Here is a 21,331-nt window from a genome sequence, read left to right as displayed (position 1 = left end):
TTAACAACAGAGAACTAGTTTAACAAATTTGACAGCTGTAGAACACCAGGTAGCCATAAAATATAAAATCTCAGTTTTTACTTATCTAGGTAAAAATGTTTCTTGAGGCCCACAACCGCTGACCATATCTGTTGTCTCTTGGGGGACAATTCACAGTTGGGGCAGTGTGGAAGGAAGACTTTACTCTGTACCTTTTGTACCTTGTCTATCCCTTGAGCTATGAGAATGTTACTTATTGAAAGTATCACTAAAATACAGAATAAACTACATGTGCTGGTCACAAGAAACCTCAACAATGGAGTGTGACTTTCAGAGCCAGAAAGGGAGAGTCCCTCAGCCACCCAGATGGCTAGGTACAAGGTGTGCCCCCGTCATGCAAAAATCTCCCAGGTGCTCCTGATGGATTGAGAGAGGTCTAGTGGTATCAATAAGGTTGTCCCAAGACACAAGTTGTGCATTCCAACTTGTAGGACCAATTGGATTTTCACGGGGTCAACACAAGAGTCCTAGGTCTGACAGCGCTCTGAAAGAGCCTGCTTCAAAGGGAGAGCCCCCAAGGATTAGGCCCCTGGGAATAAGGGACAGGGCCATAGACTTGAGCTCAGCACAAGAAACAGTGTTCTAAAGCCAAATGGTGAGATTGAAGTGGACCCCCTCGGGAGGTAGTGTGCTCATTGCTCCTGGGGCATTTAAATAGTGACTGAATGACCGTGCACAGGTATACCACAGAGAAGTTGGGCATCCATCCATGAGTCCTTCATAGGTGACAGTGGGTACTCTTTCCCTCTCTCTACATGAGGAAGGATTCACTTTCCCAGAACCATCAGGAATTACCTGCTGGTGGCAAGCCTTCAGGAACGTCCACATCTCTGTCTCTGTAGGAACTCCAGGCGGTTCTCTTGCTCATAGCCCCCAGCTGGCAGTCACCATGAACCTTGGGGCTTAGGTCTGCAGATATTCCTTTCTCTGCAGATCCCCCACATTTATGTAACAAATTTATAGTATCAGAGCAATTCCTCCAGACTGGAACTTTGCTGCCTTTGTCCAGAATCCACATTTGTCCTGAGGGAACTGATTGTCCCTGTGGTGATTCTGTCTCAGGAGAAACAAAGAAAAAGAAGGAATTCTGAGAAAGCGGCGTCTCTCCCCGACCCCAGTGTTTTATTGAGCACAAAGGAAGCAGAGGAAGAAGAAAGAAGAAAATCTAAGAGGAAAAGCTGTTTGGGGCTAAGCCAAAGAAACTTAAGTGCTTTAAAGAATAAATTGGTGGAGTAATTCGAATCATGGGCAGGTGCTAGGAATGTAATTTAGTAAATGCTCGGGAACCTGCCAAAGAAGAGAAAAATGTGTTGCTTTTGAGATCATTTCCCAGCAGCTCCATAAAAGAAAACTGATTACAGGAATTTAATAAGTAAAACAGAGCCAGAAATAGTGTGATCAAATGAGTTTTTAATTACATTTCAAGCAGAAAAAAAAATTTCAATTCGTGCTCCTGGGATTAAAAAAAAAAAAAAGTTCTAGAGAAATGCTTTTGTAGCAGGAAAATAACATATACACTAATTTCCATAGGAATTACAGTAGTCAGTTTAATTAAAAGGCTTGATCAGAATAAAGAGGAGCCCGTGCCAAGGCACACTAAATAAGACCATGGCAGTCATCGCTGCCTCACACTATTGTCAAAAATAAAAAAATAAACAGACAGACAAACAAACACTGAGCATTGAGCAGGATTTGGGCATCTGCATTTTTCTAGTGGAAATACAGGGAATTTTTAGTCACTGGGTTATTATGTTGCTTTGCCTTATTCACATATGAAATAAATGGTACATCAGCTTTTAGATGAGATGTTTCTAGTTAATGTGACAAAGATCACCAGAAAGAACACACACACACACACACACACACACACACACACACACACACACACAGCAGGATAGGAGATGGATGAGAATAAATATTACAGAGCATCGATGTGAAGAGAAGATTAGCTCAACCAGCAAGAGTCTCACCGTTCATCAGATGTTTAGGGGGTAGGTCAGGTTGACTGACCAGTTATCTGAGGCATGCTTAGGGAAGGGCACTCTGCCGTCTATAGGATTTACTGTTCTTCAGATGAGAGCTGCAGGCCACTCCTTAGCCACTGGGCACACCTAGAGAGTGCTCTGCTATATATGTTCTATGTGATACTGATATTTATTATTTATATTTGTTTACATGTAGATACTTGATAGATGTTTTGCTAATCATATTTCATGGTCGAGTATCTTGAAGTCTTTCATAATAAACAGTAAGACTTATCCAAATACAGGGGAAAGAAAGACAAAGTATTAGGACTAAGGTTAGAGCTCAGAGGCAGAGCACTTGCCCTGCATGTACAAGACCTTGGGTTTGTCCCTAATACCACAGGAAAACAAATAAATAAAAAGCATTTAACAGAGAGAAGAAGATCTCTAAACTTTTAATTTTACGGCTTAAGTTTAAAAACGTCCCAATAGGACAGAGAATAATGAGGCTTTCGGAGTTGGGCAGGGTGTTCTCCAGGCCCCTGTGGCCTGTAAGATAGTTATCTACTGATAATCAGCCTGAGCTTTCTGACCACAGTTCATGGGCAATGTCTTCAATGCCCCCCCCCATAGTGCCCCATCTCTGGTAGACTGATTCCAAAGCTGCAGAAGGCTCTTGCACATCAAATTCAAAGGAGACAGCATGCTGTCGGGATTCTCATTCCACTGCCAGGGGCCATCCAGGGCTTCTGAGGTCAGAAGTCACTCAAACCACTTGCAAGTAGGGACCTCTTCTCTTCAAAAGGATAAATTAAACCCAAAAGGGAGTATTTAGAAGGACCTCTGGCTCTGGGGCAGCTGGGGACCCTGAAGCATCAGTTTCACGAGCTTGGTGACCCGTCTACCCTGTCTGATCAAGGCCCACATTTCCCCTCTCCTCATCCCCGACACTCCTCTCCATTCCTCTCTTCCTCGCCCCTTTCCCTTCCCACCATTATCTGTCTCCTTACGTGTTACTACTAGAGTGAAAACAGATGTTTGGGTGAAAGGGAATATCCGGTCTAAAGGGGCGAAGTCAGGAACACTCAGAAAAGTAAAAAAGAGGACTTGCAGCCAAGCTGACCAGACACAAGGAAGGGCAGGACTCTGGGGGAGACACAAACAAGTCGTGTCAGCAGGCTGCCATGAAGACCTCCCCTCCCACACACACCCAGAAGAACACTCAGGGCACTGTTGCCCTTTCACACCATTCAGACCTACGTCACTCCATGTTCGTGTGTGTGTGTGTGTGTGTGTGTGTGTGTGTGTGTGTGTGTGTGTGTGTTCAGCACGGCCCCCACTCATTTTGCCTCTGGACAACGAGTCCCTCCTCTTAGGAATTTCCCTCGTCTTTCTTTTTTTTTTTTTTTTTTTTTGGTTTTTCGAGACAGGGTTTCTCTGTGTAGCTTTGCGCCTTTCCTGGAGCTCACTTGGTAGCCCAGGCTGGCCTCGAACTCACAGAGATCCGCCTGCCTCCGCCTCCCGAGTGCTGGGATTAAAGGCTTGCGCCACCAACGCCCGGCTTCCCTCGTCTTTCTTAACGTGGGAAAGTTCATCAGGCGTCTGTGGCAGAGCCATTGCAAGTTCATTTTTGAAAAATTGAAGTTCACAGTCTACTGGTAGGCCAAGCTGTCCCTGGCAGGCAGAGCTCCGGTTAGCGGTAGATAAGGGTGACCTGCATCTTTGTCTTCTGTTTTGTTTGACGCACTTGTAACCTCAGGCACTCTCCAAGGCTGCCTTTCCCTTGGGCAATACACCGCCCTCTTCTTGTCGTTCTCAGCACGGGCTCTACCAACAGAACATGGTAGTGGTGCACGCACGCCTGCTTCTCAGCAATCGTTTGTGTTTACCAGAGTAGTCATTGCCTTTCATATAACCGGTTTCCATTCCCCTTATACACAGAAGCGGGGAGAATGTGCTCATCCAATGACCCGGGTTCCTCTCTCTCCACCCTTTTCTCCTTTGCTCTAGGCCCTGGTGAAGGTCAATGCGAAGCTGAAGCCCATGCTGGATTCAGTGGCTGCCAACCGGAGGAAGTGGGAAGAATTACACCAAAACAGACTGCAGCTCTCTGCTGCCTCCCCGGCCCCTGCGAGTCTCACGGTGGCGGGCGAGGACAGAATGTAGAAGACTACTCAAGAGCCTCTGCGCAACCCTGCGGCCTGGAGGGTCCTCTGCAGCCTGAAGGACCTGTTTCCGCGGCCACATCCATCTTTCCTTTCGGCTCAGACAGTCCTGAAGTGTAGACTGCATAGACTGGACCAGGACGCGCACCTGGAAGTGTGCTTGGCAGCAGAGGAACGGAAGGCTGAAGGATGGAGTCGGGCAGAGAACCTGACCCTCGACTCTCCGCGAGGAACCCGCACTACTGGGTTTGGATCCGTGAACCTGAGGGCTGTCAGCCCCACCCGTGCTGAGTTGAGGGGACGCCGTGGTAAAAGCGTCACTAACCCTGCTTTATGTCTGGCTCTTTTCTGTTAAAAGCACCTCCCTTCTTTGCAGCCTCTCCTGGAGCAGACCTTTGTGCCAGACAGTCCCAGGAATCCAGATTTGCCTCTTAGGTGTTTTATTTCTAATCCGACTGTTTCTTAGTGATGCGCTAGGCCATTGGTCTCATTTACCTGTTGGATGAGCGCCCCCCCCCCCCCCCCGGTCCATATGAGCACCAACTGACCCCAGTCTTCCCAAAGAGTCCACAGTAGGAATGCAGTGGGTGTGTTCGTCTGGTTGGTGTTACACAGGATCTGTAACTCTGCAGTGAGATTATGGTTCGCTTCTTCAGTTTTGGAATCCGGCCTTCATTGTAGACCAAGCCTAGCAGGATGGATTAATAATTTTATTAAAGCCAAGGTGAAGGGGAATCTATAGCCATATGTACCACACTGGAGCTGCTTCCAACAGAGAGAGAGATTTCCCAGGGCCAGAGGAGCCCTGCCACTGAGCACAGACTAGCTTGAGGTGAAAAAGTTTGGGAATAAAAATTTAAGGTACCTCAATTTAAAATTTTTCCTTAAGTGAAAAAAAAAGAGAATATTTTAGAAAGGCCATGAGATAACATCTATATAACCTATATCCTCTAGGAAGTCAAATCTATACCAGGTAGAAAAGCTACTTTAAGTAGATGCGGTGACTAGAAAGCTGCTCTGATGCCCATTTCACTGGAGGCACTATGGTCAGGGTCTGTCTTAACAAAAAACACTGGATATGCTGTCCTTCGCTTTGCATCATGAGCTGGGTGACTTTGGACAGGTCGCTACATCTCTCTGCTTCCCACATTGTCAAGTGAAATTACACTAGGAACTTATCTGCAGAAATCTTAACATTAAAATCAGTTGTCCAAACAAACTTTCCAGGACTCCCCAGGACACAAGATAGCTGAAAGCTGAGGTCTTCTGTTTGGAGCCGGACTTGGGGGTTCAGAGCCCACAGGTCTTGAGGGTCCAGAGCCCCTACAAATCGTCATCTCTTTGTTCACATACATAGTGCTCCAGAGAGAGAGAGAGATGCTGAGCACTCTGAAAAATTCCCGGGGATGTGAAACCTGAGAGTCAGTCCAACTCTAAACTATCAAACACTTACAAAACATTTTTTGCTTACTTTCACTGATCACTCTCAGTTATTAACTTTACTCACATCCAAAAGAAATGGTGGTCAGATGTTTGAAGATGGGGGGGGATAAAATGAAGGTACCAAAACCGGAGAGGAGGGAGCTGGCAAGGAGGAAGGCAGCTTTGTTATGGCAAGAAAGACAATAAAATATAAACCAGGCAAAGGGTGGGGCCAGAAGATAGGGACTAAGGCAGATGGTTAAGACAACTGCTAAGGAGAGGTGAAAGTCGATCCAAACAAAGACAAAAGGCACTTACATTCCCCGCCTCCCCAAAAAAATGAGGGTGCAGAATCAGGTCATCAATTGAGCAGGAAAGAGAGACAATTACACAGGGAGAAGCCTGACAAAGAAGAGAAGGAAGGGGAGGGCACACTGTGTCTGCAGGGAAGGCTGGGGAGACTGGGGGGGGGGGGGAATGAGTGCAGGAAAAAATTGCCTCCGCAGAGCAGGTAAGAGGAGGCTGTGCAGATTTATGGATTTTATTAAGCCAGTTTTCTGAATCACTCCGCTATAAAGGAAAATAGCTTCTGCAGAGCTGTCTCCCTCCTTCAGGTGAGGAACAAAGGATGGGTGGAGTTAGGAACAGACCCTGGTCTGCAAGATCACTGTGTGTCTGCAGCTCCGAAGCAGCGCAGGTGTTTCTGGGTAGTGCACCGCACCATCACATCCCGTTTATATCGAGGACGGGAATCGAGAATCAGTCCATATGAGGCTGCCGTGAGCCTACATCTGTTACCCTTCCTAACAATAAATAAATAACCGGAAAGGGGGATGCCAGTCCATCTAAAGCAAAAAATTTCAAGCACGTGCTTTACGATAAAACTGGACCCAGTGTCTTCCAGAGACGGCCGGCAGCAGTGAGACAGCCGCTCCCCTCCACCCTGAATGTTGATGCTACATATTGCTGAGGGCAACATAATTTATAGCACAAACCCCACGGCTTCCACTAAGGTTGAGTTTTCCTCTCATCTTCTTGCCTTTTTATTGGCTTCACTGCACGGTTGCCAATAGCAACATCCATTGGTAGCAAAGGGAGTTCAACACCATTGCAATCTGCCAGACAGTGGAGCCCTGACAATGTCAACCATCAATCAAGCAGCTGGTTGTAATTGCCTCCATCTATTTCTCCTGTCTCAAGGTATCTTTCCTATTGTGGGTCAAGATTCAGAAACTGCTGACTAATGTCCCGGGTCTGTTCCTCCATGACTATGGAGAAGTGGGAGAGATGTGGGAGCCCTCTTGATGCCAAACCCTAGAGATCAGAGGTTGGAATTCTAGGACTTGAAGGTATTTTTAAAGCCCTTGCAAAATGATTTCCTTCCCAATGAACGTGAGTTATGTGCGATTCTCGTCTACCTTTCCAAAGCACAGAACGAGGAAACTTCCCAATCCTTATTTTTCACTGTTTTCTGCTGGAGAAAGCATTTGAAATGTGAGCCCTCTTCAAAGGGGGCGGGGAAAAACTCAACAGACAAAATTGTCTGCTTCCTCGGGTCTCTCAGCACGAACAGCTGAGATGACTACATCCTACTTTTATATAAGATGTATTTTTTCAGAAGTTGTATCTATTCATATTAGTAAGTATGTAGCTAATATCTGCACAACCTATAACACAGCTGGTGATCCTGGTAGGTGAGGAAGCTTGGCAAACCACCAAGGGTCCCTACCAGTACACAGCAGAACAGGACTGCGTCCTAACTGGCCGCCAATGGGCCCACCATCTTGGGACTCTGCAGCGCTTCAGGTTTCTGTCTGTTAAATAAAAGTCCCAACTTTTATTCGGTTTCAAGGACCAAGCTATGCTTTGCTTTTGAAACTTCATCCAGGTAATTTTCTTCTTTCTGCTGCTCAAATAAAATAGAGGCAAACTTGAGAGAGTGGTCATCCCACTGAAGACAGAGTAAACATTTGCACATAGAGGGAGTAGACTCAAAAACACCCTTCCTACGAAGTGTCTGAGCCGGCCCCTAATGAACGTGGATGAAACAGTCACCAGCACCTGCCTGTAAGTGTGTATTCTCTTATTTCATAAACAACAGCTCTAAATTATCTCATGTCATTGAATCCCATATGGGAATCATTAGTTTAGAAGTGAATTTATAAAGACACCCAGCAAAAGTGAAAACGGTACATGTCTGGTTCTGAAACTTGAGGGCCTACATGCTTCCAGATACTTTAGGCTTGCAAATATCTTAGATTTAAAATGATCTTAGCATTTTTTATTAGTGCCATAACAATAGTATGTTTCTGGAATTCAGTTGCCTTTTCTGTATATCAAAATTTAGCATACTTTAATGACTTAAGTCATTTAGACTGATTTTACTCGATTTACTTCGCAGTACCATTATTTTTAAACCCATTCCTCTTACTGACCCTTGTGAGTCACAAAAAGACCAAAAAAACTACAGTGGTACCCTCCAGTAATAGAGACGATTCCTCTCAAGTGCAGCAGAAATCTAAACCTGTTTGGATGAAATTCAAACCTAAGGAAAAATGTGTTGCCATGGGGGAAATGACAAAAGATTCATTAAAGCGACTGAATGTAACCGAATTTGGGACCCTAAAAGCTTTGCCATGCCTCCCTTAGTGACTTCCTGCTCTGTTTCACAGTAACAATCTGGAATTGTTATTCCACCATGTAGTGTCAAGAGCTCCCAAATCCCAAATGCACTAAGAACTTAAAGGTTAAGTCTGGCTACTAGAAGGCCAAAGTGTCACATGCTTCCTAAGTCAGCAGTTCTCAACCTGTGGGTCACAACCCCATTGGAGATCAAATATCAGGTACCCTACGTCGTATCAGATATTTACCTTATGATTCTTAACAGTAGCAAAATTACAGTGATGAAGTAGCAATGAAAATAATTTTATGGTTGGGGGGATGTGTCCCCACAACGTGAGGAACTGTATGAAAGAGTCACAGCATTAGGAAGGCTGAGAACCCTCATCCTAAGTGAACAGTGACAGAACATGGATGGCAGAAATAAAACAAGGTGTGTCTGGACAATTCCATGAAGGGCATTAGGCTTGGCAGTGCCCAGTGTTATGTTCATGTGATCTTAGGTTGTACATACTTTGATCTTGAATGTCCTTGTGTGTTTGCGTCTCTCTCAGCAGCACTAAAGGCAAATGTTCAGCTACGTATCAATCTGGACCAACCAATGTTATTTTATTGAATGTGTACATGGGTGCAGAAATGTTTGTTTAGCAAATGAACTACCTGCTGTGAGGAAAAGGCGTCTTCTTTGAGGCCGTCGTTTGCCTGTGTTCGTTTCTGTGGAGATGTGTGTTAGTGTGCTCAGTTTCCTTTGGCTTCAGTACAGATTTAGATTAAACCATACTTAGAGAAATGTTAAAGCATAGCACAGTGTGGAGAGAGAAGTCCAGTTTACTGAGTCCCATCCCCTTGGAGGGCTCTTGCTTTTGCCATTTTATTTTTATTTATAATGATCTAAAGAGAATCCCCTACTGACTTGTTTCCTAATGATTGTTGTTTTACACAAAAGAAGGGAAATGTTTGTTGTCCGCGGGCTTGCGTGAAGTTCCTTTCTTTGCGTGGTTCCCAGGCTAATGTTGTCTTGTAAGAACACTTGGTTAAATGCTGCTTGGCCGTTTCAGAAGCAACTACCCACAGCTTTGAAACAGGCTGCTTTAAGAAAATGAAAACGTCTTGTTTTTAATAAAATGCTTCATGGTTAACTAACACTCTGGAATAATCTTTGTGTTGAGGGCCGGAAGAAGGACATGTGCATTCTAATACCTGCAATTTAGCTCGTTAACTTTGGGACCTCACTTTTAAAATAAAAGATTTTTTTTTCAATTATTGAAGGTTTTCTGGAGGTAGGAGAATTCTGCAGCCAAAAGCTGGTCCCTGCTTCTGCTGTGCATTGCTTAAATTTGCATGGGCAGTTGCATGGGGGGGGGGTGTCATATCTACACGGGACTGACAGCCACAGTGATGTGATAAAAGTATGCAATGGCTTCTGTGCTTAAACCATGAAATTCTTACACCATCGTGCCTGTTCTATCAGAACGAACTGCACCAAACAATCCAAAGCCCATTCAAAGGACTGGGGAGGAGGCACCCGGGGAGAGAGGGAAGAGGTGCAGTGTGGCCCTCTACTGGACTGTGCAAGCAATCACCAGCGCCGCCCGCTGCGACCCGTGGCCCCTTGGTTTATCGCAGCGTGCGGTTCTGCAGAGTTGGAAATAAGAATCTCTAACCCACGGAAGGTCTGCGGGGATTAAGGAGGGAAGTTAGGCAAAGCGGGCCTGGTGATGCAAGTACCGCATGAGCTCTGAGGCTTGGAGTAGCTCTTTGTTTGAAAGTCTGGTCGATTGTTTCGCCAATCTGGAGCCACAATTTTGCCTTCTCCGCGAACCCCTTCTGTAAACCACAACACTGCTACACAATCCAGATAGGTTAATTTGGTGACGCTGTAAATCTTAAAATACAAGCCACTTGATCAAAATCAGAGTCCATTCAAGAAAGAGATCTTGTTTCGACATTGAGGAAGGTTCTTCTGAAAGGTGAGCCCCTAATGAGATGAAACGGTTTTCCAGCTAAGCGTGATGAACCCTTGTTGACTCGGCATACAGATGTCCCCAAAGCTTCAAAAGACTGAACTCCGGCTCCTAAGAGTCCGCCGATGGCTTTACAAATTTGGCACTAAATTATTCATTGCTTCCCTGTTCAGGGTGGAGATGGGGTTGAGAAGACTAGAATCCATGGGAATGAGCTCCCAAACTGACCATCCTGAAGATAATGGTCAGGAACCATCTGGAGAAAGAAAACAATAACTTTGCAAAGGACTTCCTTTCCCAAGGAAAACTTCTTACACATGGTTGTGTGTGAAACACTCATGGATTAACAATGTACCAACCACAAAGGATCACATTCATTGGGCAAGAAAATGTACTTCCCAGCTAACTGTAAGAGAGAACGCTCAACACATTAGACATTTGATCGCTTTGTATTTTGACCGGAAGAACTGAAGTATGCTAAGAACCAAACATGCTTTTAGCTCTGATATTTTTGCCTAAATTGAACTCTTCATGGTAATTATGCCTTCCTTAGTCTGTCAATCATTAACTCCTTTCTTCGTGTCTCTAGCACTTTATAAGCACCACGACATGTCCTGTTGCTGAGAAAAAGTAGTAATGCAGATTTGCTTTTGATGTATACTCCAGCTTTTCAAGACCCTATTGTAAACAAAAAAAAATGATCTTTAATACTTCATAATATTCTACCCAGGCTTTCCATCATTAATTAAAGGACCTCCTTTCATTTCCCCGGTCAAAATAAATAAATAAATAAACAATGAAACTATTCCCTAACTGCCCATCAGAGACCAAATAAAAGTCAGCCTCTCACAGCAGTGGTTATGGTCATGCCAATTTCACAGTGGGACTGGTGTACTCATTGCATTTTGAAAATGACCCTGCCCTCCATCTGTCTAAGCCAAATGCCCTGCTCTTTTCAAGCCAGGCCACTTGAGCAGCTTCCCATGAAATAAGAAGAAGGACACAAAATGGCCACCCTCCCGTGCTCTTCAGCTGTCCACAGACAGGCACCAACACAGAGGAGAAACCCAGATGATCCCTGTAGGTAGCCAAGAAATTTGGGGGAAAGCCGACAGCCCTTTCATTTTTTTGTGTGGGCTCTAAAAAGTCATTTGAAGGTGGATGGTTTCATTATGTAAGTACAGCTCTGCAAACAGAGAGAAACCGAGCTGATAAAGGGCATTTCTTGTTTTCATGTTTACTAAATTTAATACCAGCTTATTCAAAATGATAGTCTATGCATAAAGATTTTTAAATATTGAGTGTGAGTTTCTAAGGAACAAATGTCCGACAGGCCACCAGTTGTCAAGGAAAGGATGCATTGTATTCCTTAAGATTTGAGCGCCAGGACACATGCCCCACCACAGACTTCACCTAAGAGGGTACACCAGGAAACAGGGTAAAAGAAAGCTCAAGTGGAGACACAGGAGTGCTCCTTGGCTGCTTTCAGTGGAGATCTTTGGTGGGCCAAAGACCCAGTCTCCAACATACAAAATGGGTACAATTTGTTCCTTCCTTATTGATTGCATTAAATTTTTCCTTGTCTAATGGCATCCAAGAAGTCACATGGCTGCTAATTCTCAGCAAGAGTGAAGGCTGAAAAAGTACATGACCTCGGTCCTTCTATGATATGAGCAATTGTACACCTAATCAAGTCTTCTCCTTGTGATACTGGGTGACTAGGAGATGGGCAACCCTCACTGGTCACTGTACATCTGAAGCTGCAGTTGAGACATGGAAGCCCAAAGTCTACTGCCCACACCAATTTAGTTGGTTGTTTCTATTTTTAAAAAGTAATCTTTCCTCATACACACTTGGTGCCCACACTTGGCAGTCCTTTACAAATTATTGGAGACATGCATATTGAAGTATTTGCCACTCACTGTTTCCCATGGAACCTAGTTCTTGGTTATCATGGTTCAACCTCTATGGTGGTTTGAATGAGAACGTCCCTCATAGGCCAATAGATTTGAACACTTAGTCTCCCGTTGGTGGAACTGTTTGGGAAGGTGTGGCATTGCTGGAAGAGATATGTCACTGGAGATGAGCTTTGAGATTTCAAAAGATTCCCAGCATCCCAGTGCCACACTCTCTCTGCCTCCATCTTGGAAATCAATATATAAGCTCAATAGGGATGATGGAGAGGTCCTTCTGCCCAGAACTCTGGGTCAGGAACTCAAGTATGACTCTTTCAAAAGGTTTGCTATAGTCATTTCTAAGATAGACTTGGAAAGACCTCACTTGATGCTCTTATCTATCTGCTCCTTTACATGTTATTTCACTTGGAACAGCTACCCAAAGAGAGATTCTACTCTGCCTAGGACTCTCACTGGGAATTTCAGCTAACCTCCTCAATCTTCCCTAGCTGATTTCAACTAAATATTTGTAAGGCCCCAATTTGATTATATTGAATTATCTATGTGATGTTTCTAGCTGCAACTTGCTATTTATTACTTTACTTTAGCTTGTTATGTTCTCAATAAACTGATTTTCAAAACCAAAACCGCCATTATAGATTATCTTCTAGTTGGCACAGAATATGTGGTCACTGTGCGGTTACGAAGTACACACTTAGGTCAGCACAAAAATGTAATTCTAGGATATGTCAAAGTATACAAGGCAAAAGAAAAAAAGGAAAAATATCATTGCCCCAAAACAGTGTACAAGCCTCAAAAACCCTCCAGGTACTCCAGGCCCTAAGGAGGCCACTGTCATTCCACAGAAAGGTCGCAACATCTAGTCCCCCGGCAACACGCCATTTTAACGAGTTGGGGGAAGTCTAAAACCCTTATTACAGGCCTAAATGATTTCGTATGATCTTTTTCTATTTGACTATACAAACAAAAACACATATAAAGAAGTCAGTTCATGTCAAAAGTACACACAGTTAAGTCTTCTTGAAATGAGACTACAATTCCCAGAATGCAAAGCAGCCAGGTCCCATGGGGAATGACAATGGTGCATGCTGGGAGAAAACAGGAATTTCTGTGTCTGGATTGCTTGACGTAGTTTTCTATCCTCTCTCTAACTTCTGTCTCTACCCAGTTTAAACTCTTATAACATATAACAAAGATTCGGAGACTGTGTTTATGATTGCTCTTCAGACCTAACGGATTCTCTCTACCTCACAAAAACACCCCCTCCATAAACTTCCGTTTCCGGCTACCTAGTTGCCTTGGAAACTAGCACGCGCTCCAGTTTTGGCGGCTATGGCTTGGCAAAGCAGCTCTAAAGTACCCGACGGTGAGTTCACGGCGGTGGTGTACCGGCTCATCCGCGACTCCCGCTACTCAGAGGCGGTGCAGCTGCTGGGCGCCGAGCTGCAGAAGAGTCCCCGCAGCCGCGCCGGGCTGTCGCTGCTGGCCTACTGCTACTACCGCCTGCAGGAGTTCGAGCTCGCTGCAGAGTGCTATGAGCAACTGAGCCAGATGCACCCGGAACTCGAGCAGTACCGCCTCTACCAGGCCCAGGCGCTGTACAAGGCCTGCCTGTATCCAGAGGCCACGCGGGTCGCCTTCCTCCTGGACAACCCCACCTATCAGACGCGGGTCCTTCGTCTCCAGGCTGCTATCAAGTACAGCGAGGGCGACCTGCCAGGAGCCAGGAGTCTGGTGGAGCAGCTGCTGAGTGGAGAAGCCGGAGAAGACAGTGGAGGGGAGAATGATCCAGATAGTCTGGTCAATATGGGTTGTCTGCTCTACAAGGAGGGACACTATGAAGCTGCCTGTTCCAAGTTCTTAGCGGCCCTGCAGGCGTCTGGCTACCAGCCTGACCTCTCCTACAACTTGGCTTTGGCGTATTACAGCAGTCGGCAGTATGCCCCAGCTCTGAAGCATATCGCTGATATAATTGAGCATGGCATCCGTCAGCACCCAGAGCTAGGTGTGGGCATGACCACTGAAGGCATTGATATTCGAAGTGTGGGCAACACTGTAGTCCTTCATCAGACTGCTCTGGTTGAAGCCTTCAACCTCAAGGCAGCCATAGAGTACCAACTGAGAAACTATGAGGTAGCCCAAGAAACCCTCACTGACATGCCACCCAGAGCAGAGGAAGAGTTGGACCCTGTGACCCTGCACAACCAGGCTCTGATGAACATGGATGCCAGGCCCACAGAGGGCTTTGAGAAGCTCCAGTTTCTGCTCCAGCAGAACCCCTTTCCCCCAGAGACCTTTGGCAACCTGTTGTTGCTCTACTGTAAATATGAGTATTTTGACCTGGCAGCTGATGTCCTGGCAGAAAATGCCCATTTGACTTACAAGTTCCTCACACCCTATCTCTATGACTTCTTGGATGCCATGATCACTTGCCAGACAGCTCCTGAAGAGGCTTTCATAAAGCTTGATGGGCTGGCTGGCATGCTGACTGAGCAGCTCAGGAGACTCACTAAGCAAGTTCAAGAAGCAAGACATAACAGAGATGATGAAGTTGTCATAAAGGCTTTAAATGAATATGATGAAACTCTTGAGAAGTATATCCCGGTACTGATGGCCCAGGCGAAAATCTACTGGAACTTTGAAAATTATCCAATGGTGGAGAAGATCTTCCGCAAATCTGTGGAATTCTGTAATGACCATGATGTGTGGAAGCTGAATGTGGCCCATGTTCTCTTCATGCAGGAAAACAAATACAAAGAGGCCATTGGTTTCTATGAGCCCATTGTCAAGAAGAATTATGATAACATCCTGAATGTCAGCGCTATTGTGTTAGCCAACCTGTGTGTCTCCTATATTATGACAAGTCAAAATGAGGAAGCTGAGGAGCTGATGAGAAAGATTGAAAAGGAAGAAGAACAACTCTCCTATGGTGACCCAGACAAGAAAATCTACCACCTTTGCATTGTGAATTTGGTGATAGGAACACTCTATTGTGCCAAGGGAAACTATGACTTTGGCATCTCTCGGGTTATCAAAAGCCTGGAGCCTTACCATAAAAAGCTGGGAACTGATACGTGGTATTATGCCAAAAGATGCTTCCTGTCCTTGCTAGAAAACATGTCAAAGCACATGATAGTGCTTTGTGACACTGTTATTCAAGAATGTGTCCAGTTTCTAGAGCACTGTGAAATCTTTGGCAGAAATATTCCTGCTATTTTAGAACAGCCCTTGGAAGAAGAGAGAATGCACATTGGGAAGAATACAGTCACGTATGAGTCCAGACAATTGAAAGCTTTGATTTATGAGATCATAGGGTGGAATACATAGTAATTTCTGTTAATGACTTTTATTATAAAAGCTTTATTATCTTGGCATTGTCTTTTGTCTCTAAGCTTTAGCATTTTCATACAGTTTATATATTATACATTGTTTTCTTTAAATGTATATTCAGTTAGATGCGGCTTTTCTTCATGAGAAACTTCACCAAATGAACATAATAAATGAAGCATGTATTTAAAATTTCAGAACTGAACGGAGGAAGTACCATCTAATAGAGTTTATAATGTTGGCATCTTTTTATTTTTGTTTTCTTGTGTATTTTATTGTGTTTGGGAAGAGCATTACATCCATGGAGGACTTGTGTGGACCCTGGACCTTAGTTATAGTACATTTGAGCTTTGGAAGTAATTTCAGAGAGTACATGTTCTGCTTCAGTTTACATTCATGATTATTTTATTTGTAGTGTAGAAGTTTTGCACACTTGTAGATTTTAAAGGTTTTTTTTTTGTTTTGTTTTGTGGGGTTTTAGGAGTTTTGTTTTTGTTTTAGCAAGGAGTAATGTTTGACAATAATTTTTATGTTCTTAGTGGTTTTTCCTAGAATGTGCAAAATTCAATGTGAAATTTTGTTCCTAAGCAAAAGTGTAGTCCTGTGGTTTGAAGGTAATAAATAATTGAAAAATATCTGATATTTTTAGTGCTCATAATTGACCGTTAGCTATGATTGATAATACAAGTGATTTTAAAAGTCAATATTTAATTCATATACTTATGTAGCAAATTAGAAGACATGAATACTAGGGTTTCTTCTCATAACATCTTGGGAAAGAGAAACACACTTCATTCTCTTATTTGACATTACCAAAGTCTCTTCTGAAATTGATGATATGTAAATATTACATGAAATTATATTTCTGTACTTTTAAATGATATGGAAACTGTCCTGCACTATTTTTTTTTAAATTTGTTTTACCAGCTTCATGGCCACAGCCTTCTCAGTTCTCAGGGGAATCCCATGGTGTTTGCTACTCATTGTACTCACGCACTTTCTGTCTTCTAGAAGGAATGAATCACTTACAGGTATGCGGGAGTTGCATGTGTGTCTATATATGATGTATGGCATATATTACATACATTCACACACAATGATCTCTTTAGGTAGAGAAATACTAGCAGGCATGTCAAAGACTATGACTAAAGGGTTTTTTAAATAATTTATTTCACTTTCACATTATTACTTGACCTGTACCTGTTCGCTCAAGATGTGATGAGTTTATATCTGAAAGAAACACAGAGGAATACTAAAATACTGCTTTATGTTCAGGAACTTTTCTATTTGCGTTAAGCTCAAGAAACAGTATAAACAGTCGATCCTAGACTGGCGGGTTCCTTCTGTTACAAAACAACTTCCGGGATGCATAAGGAAACCTCCAGACTTCCGTTTCCGTTGGCTTGTTGCCCTGGGAACCAGAACACTCCACAATCTTGACAGTTATGGCGGGGCTGAGCAGCTCGCAGATCCCCGACGGTGAGTTCACGGCGGTGGTGTACCGGCTCATCCGCGACTCCCGCTACTCAGAGGCGGTGCAGCTGCTGGGCGCCGAGCTGCAGAAGAGTCCCCGCAGCCGCGCCGGGCTGTCGCTGCTGGCCTACTGCTACTACCGCCTGCAGGAGTTCGAGCTCGCTGCAGAGTGCTATGAGCAACTGAGCCAGATGCACCCGGAACTCGAGCAGTACCGCCTCTACCAGGCCCAGGCACTGTACAAGGCCTGCCTGTATCCAGAGGCCACGCGGGTCGCCTTTCTCCTGGACAATCCCACCTACTATAGCCGGGTCCTTCGTCTCCAGGCTGCTATCAAGTACAGCGAGGGCGACCTGCCAGGAGCCAGGAGTCTGGTGGAGCAGCTGCTGAGTGGAGAAGCCGGAGAAGACAGTGGAGGGGAGAATGATCCAGATAGTCTGGTCAATATGGGTTGTCTGCTCTACAAGGAGGGACACTATGAAGCTGCCTGTTCCAAGTTCTTTGCAGCTTTGCAGGCATCTGGCTACCAGCCTGATGTATCTTACAACCTGGCTTTAGCTTGTTATAGCAACAGGCACTATGCCCCAGCTCTGAAGCATATCGCTAACATCATTGAGAGAGGCATCCGTCAGCACCCAGAGCTAGGTGTGGGCATGACCACTGAAGGCATTGATGTTCGAAGTGTGGGCAATACCATAGTCCTTCACCAGACTGCTCTGGTTGAAGCCTTCAACCTCAAGGCAGCCATAGAGTACCAACTGAGAAACTATGAGGCAGCTCAGGAAGCCCTCACTGACATGCCACCCAGAGCAGAGGAAGAGTTGGACCCTGTGACCCTGCACAACCAGGCTCTGATGAACATGGATGCCAGGCCCACAGAGGGCTTTGAGAAGCTCCAGTTTCTGCTCCAGCAGAACCCCTTTCCCCCAGAGACCTTTGGCAACCTGCTGTTGCTCTACTGTAAATATGAGTATTTTGACCTGGCAGCTGATGTCCTGGCAGAAAATGCCCATTTGACTTACAAGTTCCTCACGCCCTATCTCTATGACTTCTTGGATGCCATGATCACTTGCCAGACAGCTCCTGAAGAGGCTTTCATAAAGCTTGATGGGTTGGCTGGCATGCTAACTGAGCAGCTCAGGAGACTCACTAAGCAAGTTCAAGAAGCAAGACATAACAGAGATGATGAAGTTGTCATAAAGGCTGTGAATGAATATGATGAAACTCTTGAGAAGTATATACCTGTACTGATGGCCCAGGCAAAAATCTACTGGAATCTTGAAAATTATCCAATGGTGGAGAAGATCTTCCGCAAATCTGTGGAATTCTGTAATGACCATGATGTGTGGAAGCTGAATGTGGCCCATGTTCTCTTCATGCAGGAAAACAAATACAAAGAGGCCATTGGTTTCTATGAGCCCATTGTCAAGAAGAATTATGATAACATCCTGAATGTCAGCGCTATTGTGTTAGCCAACCTGTGTGTCTCCTACATTATGACAAGTCAAAATGAGGAAGCTGAGGAGCTGATGAGAAAGATTGAAAAGGAAGAAGAACAACTCTCCTATGGTGACCCAGACAAGAAAATCTACCACCTTTGCATTGTGAATTTGGTGATAGGAACACTCTATTGTGCCAAGGGAAACTATGACTTTGGCATCTCTCGGGTTATCAAAAGCCTGGAGCCTTACCATAAAAAGCTGGGAACTGATACATGGTATTATGCCAAAAGATGCTTCCTGTCCTTGCTAGAAAACATGTCAAAACATACCATCATGCTGAGGGACACTGTTATTCAAGAATGTGTCCAGTTTCTAGAGCACTGTGAAATCTTTGGCAGAAATATTCCTGCTGTTATAGAACAGCCCTTGGAGGAAGAGAGAATGCACATTGGGAAGAATACAGTCACGTATGAGTCCAGACAACTGAAAGCTTTGATTTATGAGATCATAGGGTGGAATATGTAGTTACTCCTGAAAAGGTCATTAGAGTTTTTCAAATCTATATTTTACTCTCTTTTTATTTTCCTGTGCATTTTTATATTTGTTTCAGGTTTGACTCCACTTAAAACTATAGCAGCCTGTCCACCATCGTAACCCTTGTGTGATATAAGCTCCCACATTCTTGCTACTAGACACAGTCCATAATTGCTGCAGCAGCAGCATCTCTGCAGAGTCAAAAACACTCACTGCACTTAGTGTTTCTGCTTTGGGCTGTAAAGAGGACTTAGGCTCAGTAAGTTACTAGTATACAGTCATGTGGATTTGACTGCCTTGTAGACCCGGTTGCTGGACCACAGCAAACCATCTCTCTATCAGCAGAGAGAAACAGAAGGCAGACTTTGTTCTCTTGGTAGATTGTGCTGCCCAATAAATCTAATGCTTAGCCATATGCCTCCAGGTTTGTTATCTCTCTTGGTCGATTGGTTTGTTGGTTGGTCTTGTTTGGGGCCTTTCTGTTACTGTTGTTTGAGTTCTTCCACTTTCTGGACCCCATCCAAAATCAAAGTCTAGTTGGAGCTGGCCTAAGTCGTTTTGAAAGGACAACTACTGGATGACAGGGTCATTTTCCTAGGTGCTCTTCAGGTTATTCTTAGCCAATGGTTCCATTTTCTTCCATAATGTACCTGGTTAGTTAGTTCTTATGTTTTATAATTAACATTATCATTTCTTTCTGCTTTGGGTTTTCCATAGTTGACTGCATCTCATAAATATTTACAAATACAAAGTGTAGAAATTCCTTTTTTTTAAAGGTGTGTATGTGTAGGCATGCGGGTGCCATGATGTGGTTGTAGAAGTCAGCACAACTTTTGGGAGTAGGTTTCCCCCTTCTGCTGTGAGTCTCATGGATTGAACTCAAATCATCAGGCTTCCCCAGCAAGCACTTTGACCCACTGAGCCACCTTGGAAGCTCGAGTTTAGAAGCTTTGTAATGTTTCTAGTTTAGAGAGAAATGTTGAACTGAAAATGAGAAAGAAAAAAAAGGGATAAGTTGCAGACACTCTACAGCCTGTGAGTCTTAATTCTCTTACTCCTCAGGGTCTTACAGTCCTTTCAGCTACTAGACCCTTTCTACAGTTACTTTTGGCAATGGCCTCTATTTCAGTAAAATCCATACAAAGGACACTTGCCTTCTTTTATAACCTGGAATGATGAGCCCAGTCAAAATGAAATACATAACTGCATCTCAGATTAATGCATTCTAGTACTTGGGCTTACCGAAAATGTTTACCATTAGGGGGAATGTTATCTCATAACTTACTGGTTACTAAAAAAAAATTGAAGTTTTTATTTTTACCTGGTGTTTCTGCATATAACTCTAGCTGTGAATGTATACAAGGCAGTCCCTCTTTTCTGCTACCATTGTGCATAAACTATGTATTGTGTTAATATTTAGAAATAAAAATTCTCTTAATTTCATTTTTCAGTTTATCTAATAATGCATGTTTTTTGTTTTTGTTTTGTTTTTGAGAAGGAGAGACTTATTCTTAATTATTCCCGAAAATGACAAACCACCTTTTGGTTCAGCATTTTTATTGACAGGCTATTATAATGTGCATATCCACACATGCACAAACACACAATTATTCTTGGAATAAATGGAGCCTCTCCTGTCCCTGAGGTGAAGTCCCCAACTGCAAGTCTGCCAGATATCTGGAAACAGAGAAGCAGGCGAAGTGAAGGGGTAATAGAGACTTAGCTGTGTGATAGACTTCACGGCCCACCATGGCCCTTCATGTCCACATCTCTGCAGTTCATCAAATGTCTCCTGGATCACAGAGAAGTAACAGATGCCAGTGCCATCTCTGTAACGAACTCACTAAATCAGATCATCAGTCCTTACACTCTCATTGAATACAGAGAAAGAGCATGCAGACTCCCCCAAGGGACAGTCACCCACAGCAGGGGAACAGTCTCCGTTCATAAGGCTTTCTCACAGAGCATTTTCTGTTCCTGCCTTCAAAGGTTTATTTAAGAGATAGTGGTGTTGACTGCTGCAGAATGTATCACATGATAAACGAAAAATCAATCTATCTTCCTTCCCAGCCTCCTTTTCCTAGTTCATCTTCTCCTGTTTGTCAGTTATAGGGACACTGTCCTGACAGCAGCACAGAGCACAGCCAGGTGTGAGGAATGCACACTGACCTTTAGCAGGAGATGCTGGGTGGATGAGTTTTATGATGTCAAGGTGACTCTAGGCATTCTTTAACCATGCCCTTTTGTAAATTGAGGGAACATAGAGAAAAAGTGACTTTAAGAGGACTCACCAAAAACGCAATCCCATGTACTTGGTAGAACACATGGAGCTTCATATTTGTAGCGATCTCCATCCTTTCCTGTCAAACACTTTCATGCCAGTAAGAAAACAGTGGCAGCTTTAAATGCATAGTATTTTTAGATTTGAAATGCTCTGTGGCATCACAGATTACATATAATAAAATC

At 44.1% G+C, this 21,331-nt stretch overlaps 3 protein-coding genes across 4 annotated transcripts in view; all 3 read left to right on the top strand.

Moving 5' to 3' along the window:
- Pde11a (phosphodiesterase 11A) overlaps positions 1-9,348 on the top strand; it is a 364,881-nt gene extending 355,533 nt beyond the window's left edge. For both annotated transcript variants that reach the window (XM_006972471.4, XM_042275494.2), the window contains exon 20: positions 4,014-9,348. In XM_006972471.4, the coding sequence (XP_006972533.2) occupies positions 4,014-4,169 (156 nt within the window). In that variant the 3' untranslated portion in view covers positions 4,170-9,348. The remainder of the gene's footprint in view (positions 1-4,013) is intronic.
- Positions 9,349-13,152: 3,804 nt separating this feature from the next.
- On the top strand, positions 13,153-20,308 carry LOC102917502 (intraflagellar transport protein 70A1). The gene has a single exon (XM_076569731.1). The coding sequence runs from the start codon at positions 13,422-13,424 to the stop codon at positions 15,414-15,416; it is 1,995 nt and encodes a 664-aa protein (XP_076425846.1). The 5' UTR covers positions 13,153-13,421; the 3' UTR covers positions 15,417-20,308.
- LOC121828985 (intraflagellar transport protein 70A2) lies at positions 16,862-20,308 on the top strand. The gene has a single exon (XM_076569732.1). The coding sequence runs from the start codon at positions 16,862-16,864 to the stop codon at positions 18,854-18,856; it is 1,995 nt and encodes a 664-aa protein (XP_076425847.1). The 3' UTR covers positions 18,857-20,308.
- Positions 20,309-21,331: the final 1,023 nt, after the last annotated feature.

This window comes from Peromyscus maniculatus, chromosome 4 (assembly GCF_049852395.1).
Source record: "Peromyscus maniculatus bairdii isolate BWxNUB_F1_BW_parent chromosome 4, HU_Pman_BW_mat_3.1, whole genome shotgun sequence".
Classification (NCBI taxonomy): Eukaryota; Metazoa; Chordata; class Mammalia; order Rodentia; family Cricetidae; genus Peromyscus; species Peromyscus maniculatus.
The sequence above is the reverse complement of the archived record's forward strand: the minus strand, read 5'-3'. Positions and strand labels throughout refer to the sequence as shown.

What these genes read in the sequence shown, in the direction of transcription:
- LOC102917502 (XM_076569731.1), top strand. Translation starts at nt 13,422, where the DNA reads ATGGCTTGGCAAAGCAGCTCTAAAGTACCCGACGGTGAGTTCACGGCG.
- LOC121828985 (XM_076569732.1), top strand. Translation starts at nt 16,862, where the DNA reads ATGGCGGGGCTGAGCAGCTCGCAGATCCCCGACGGTGAGTTCACGGCG.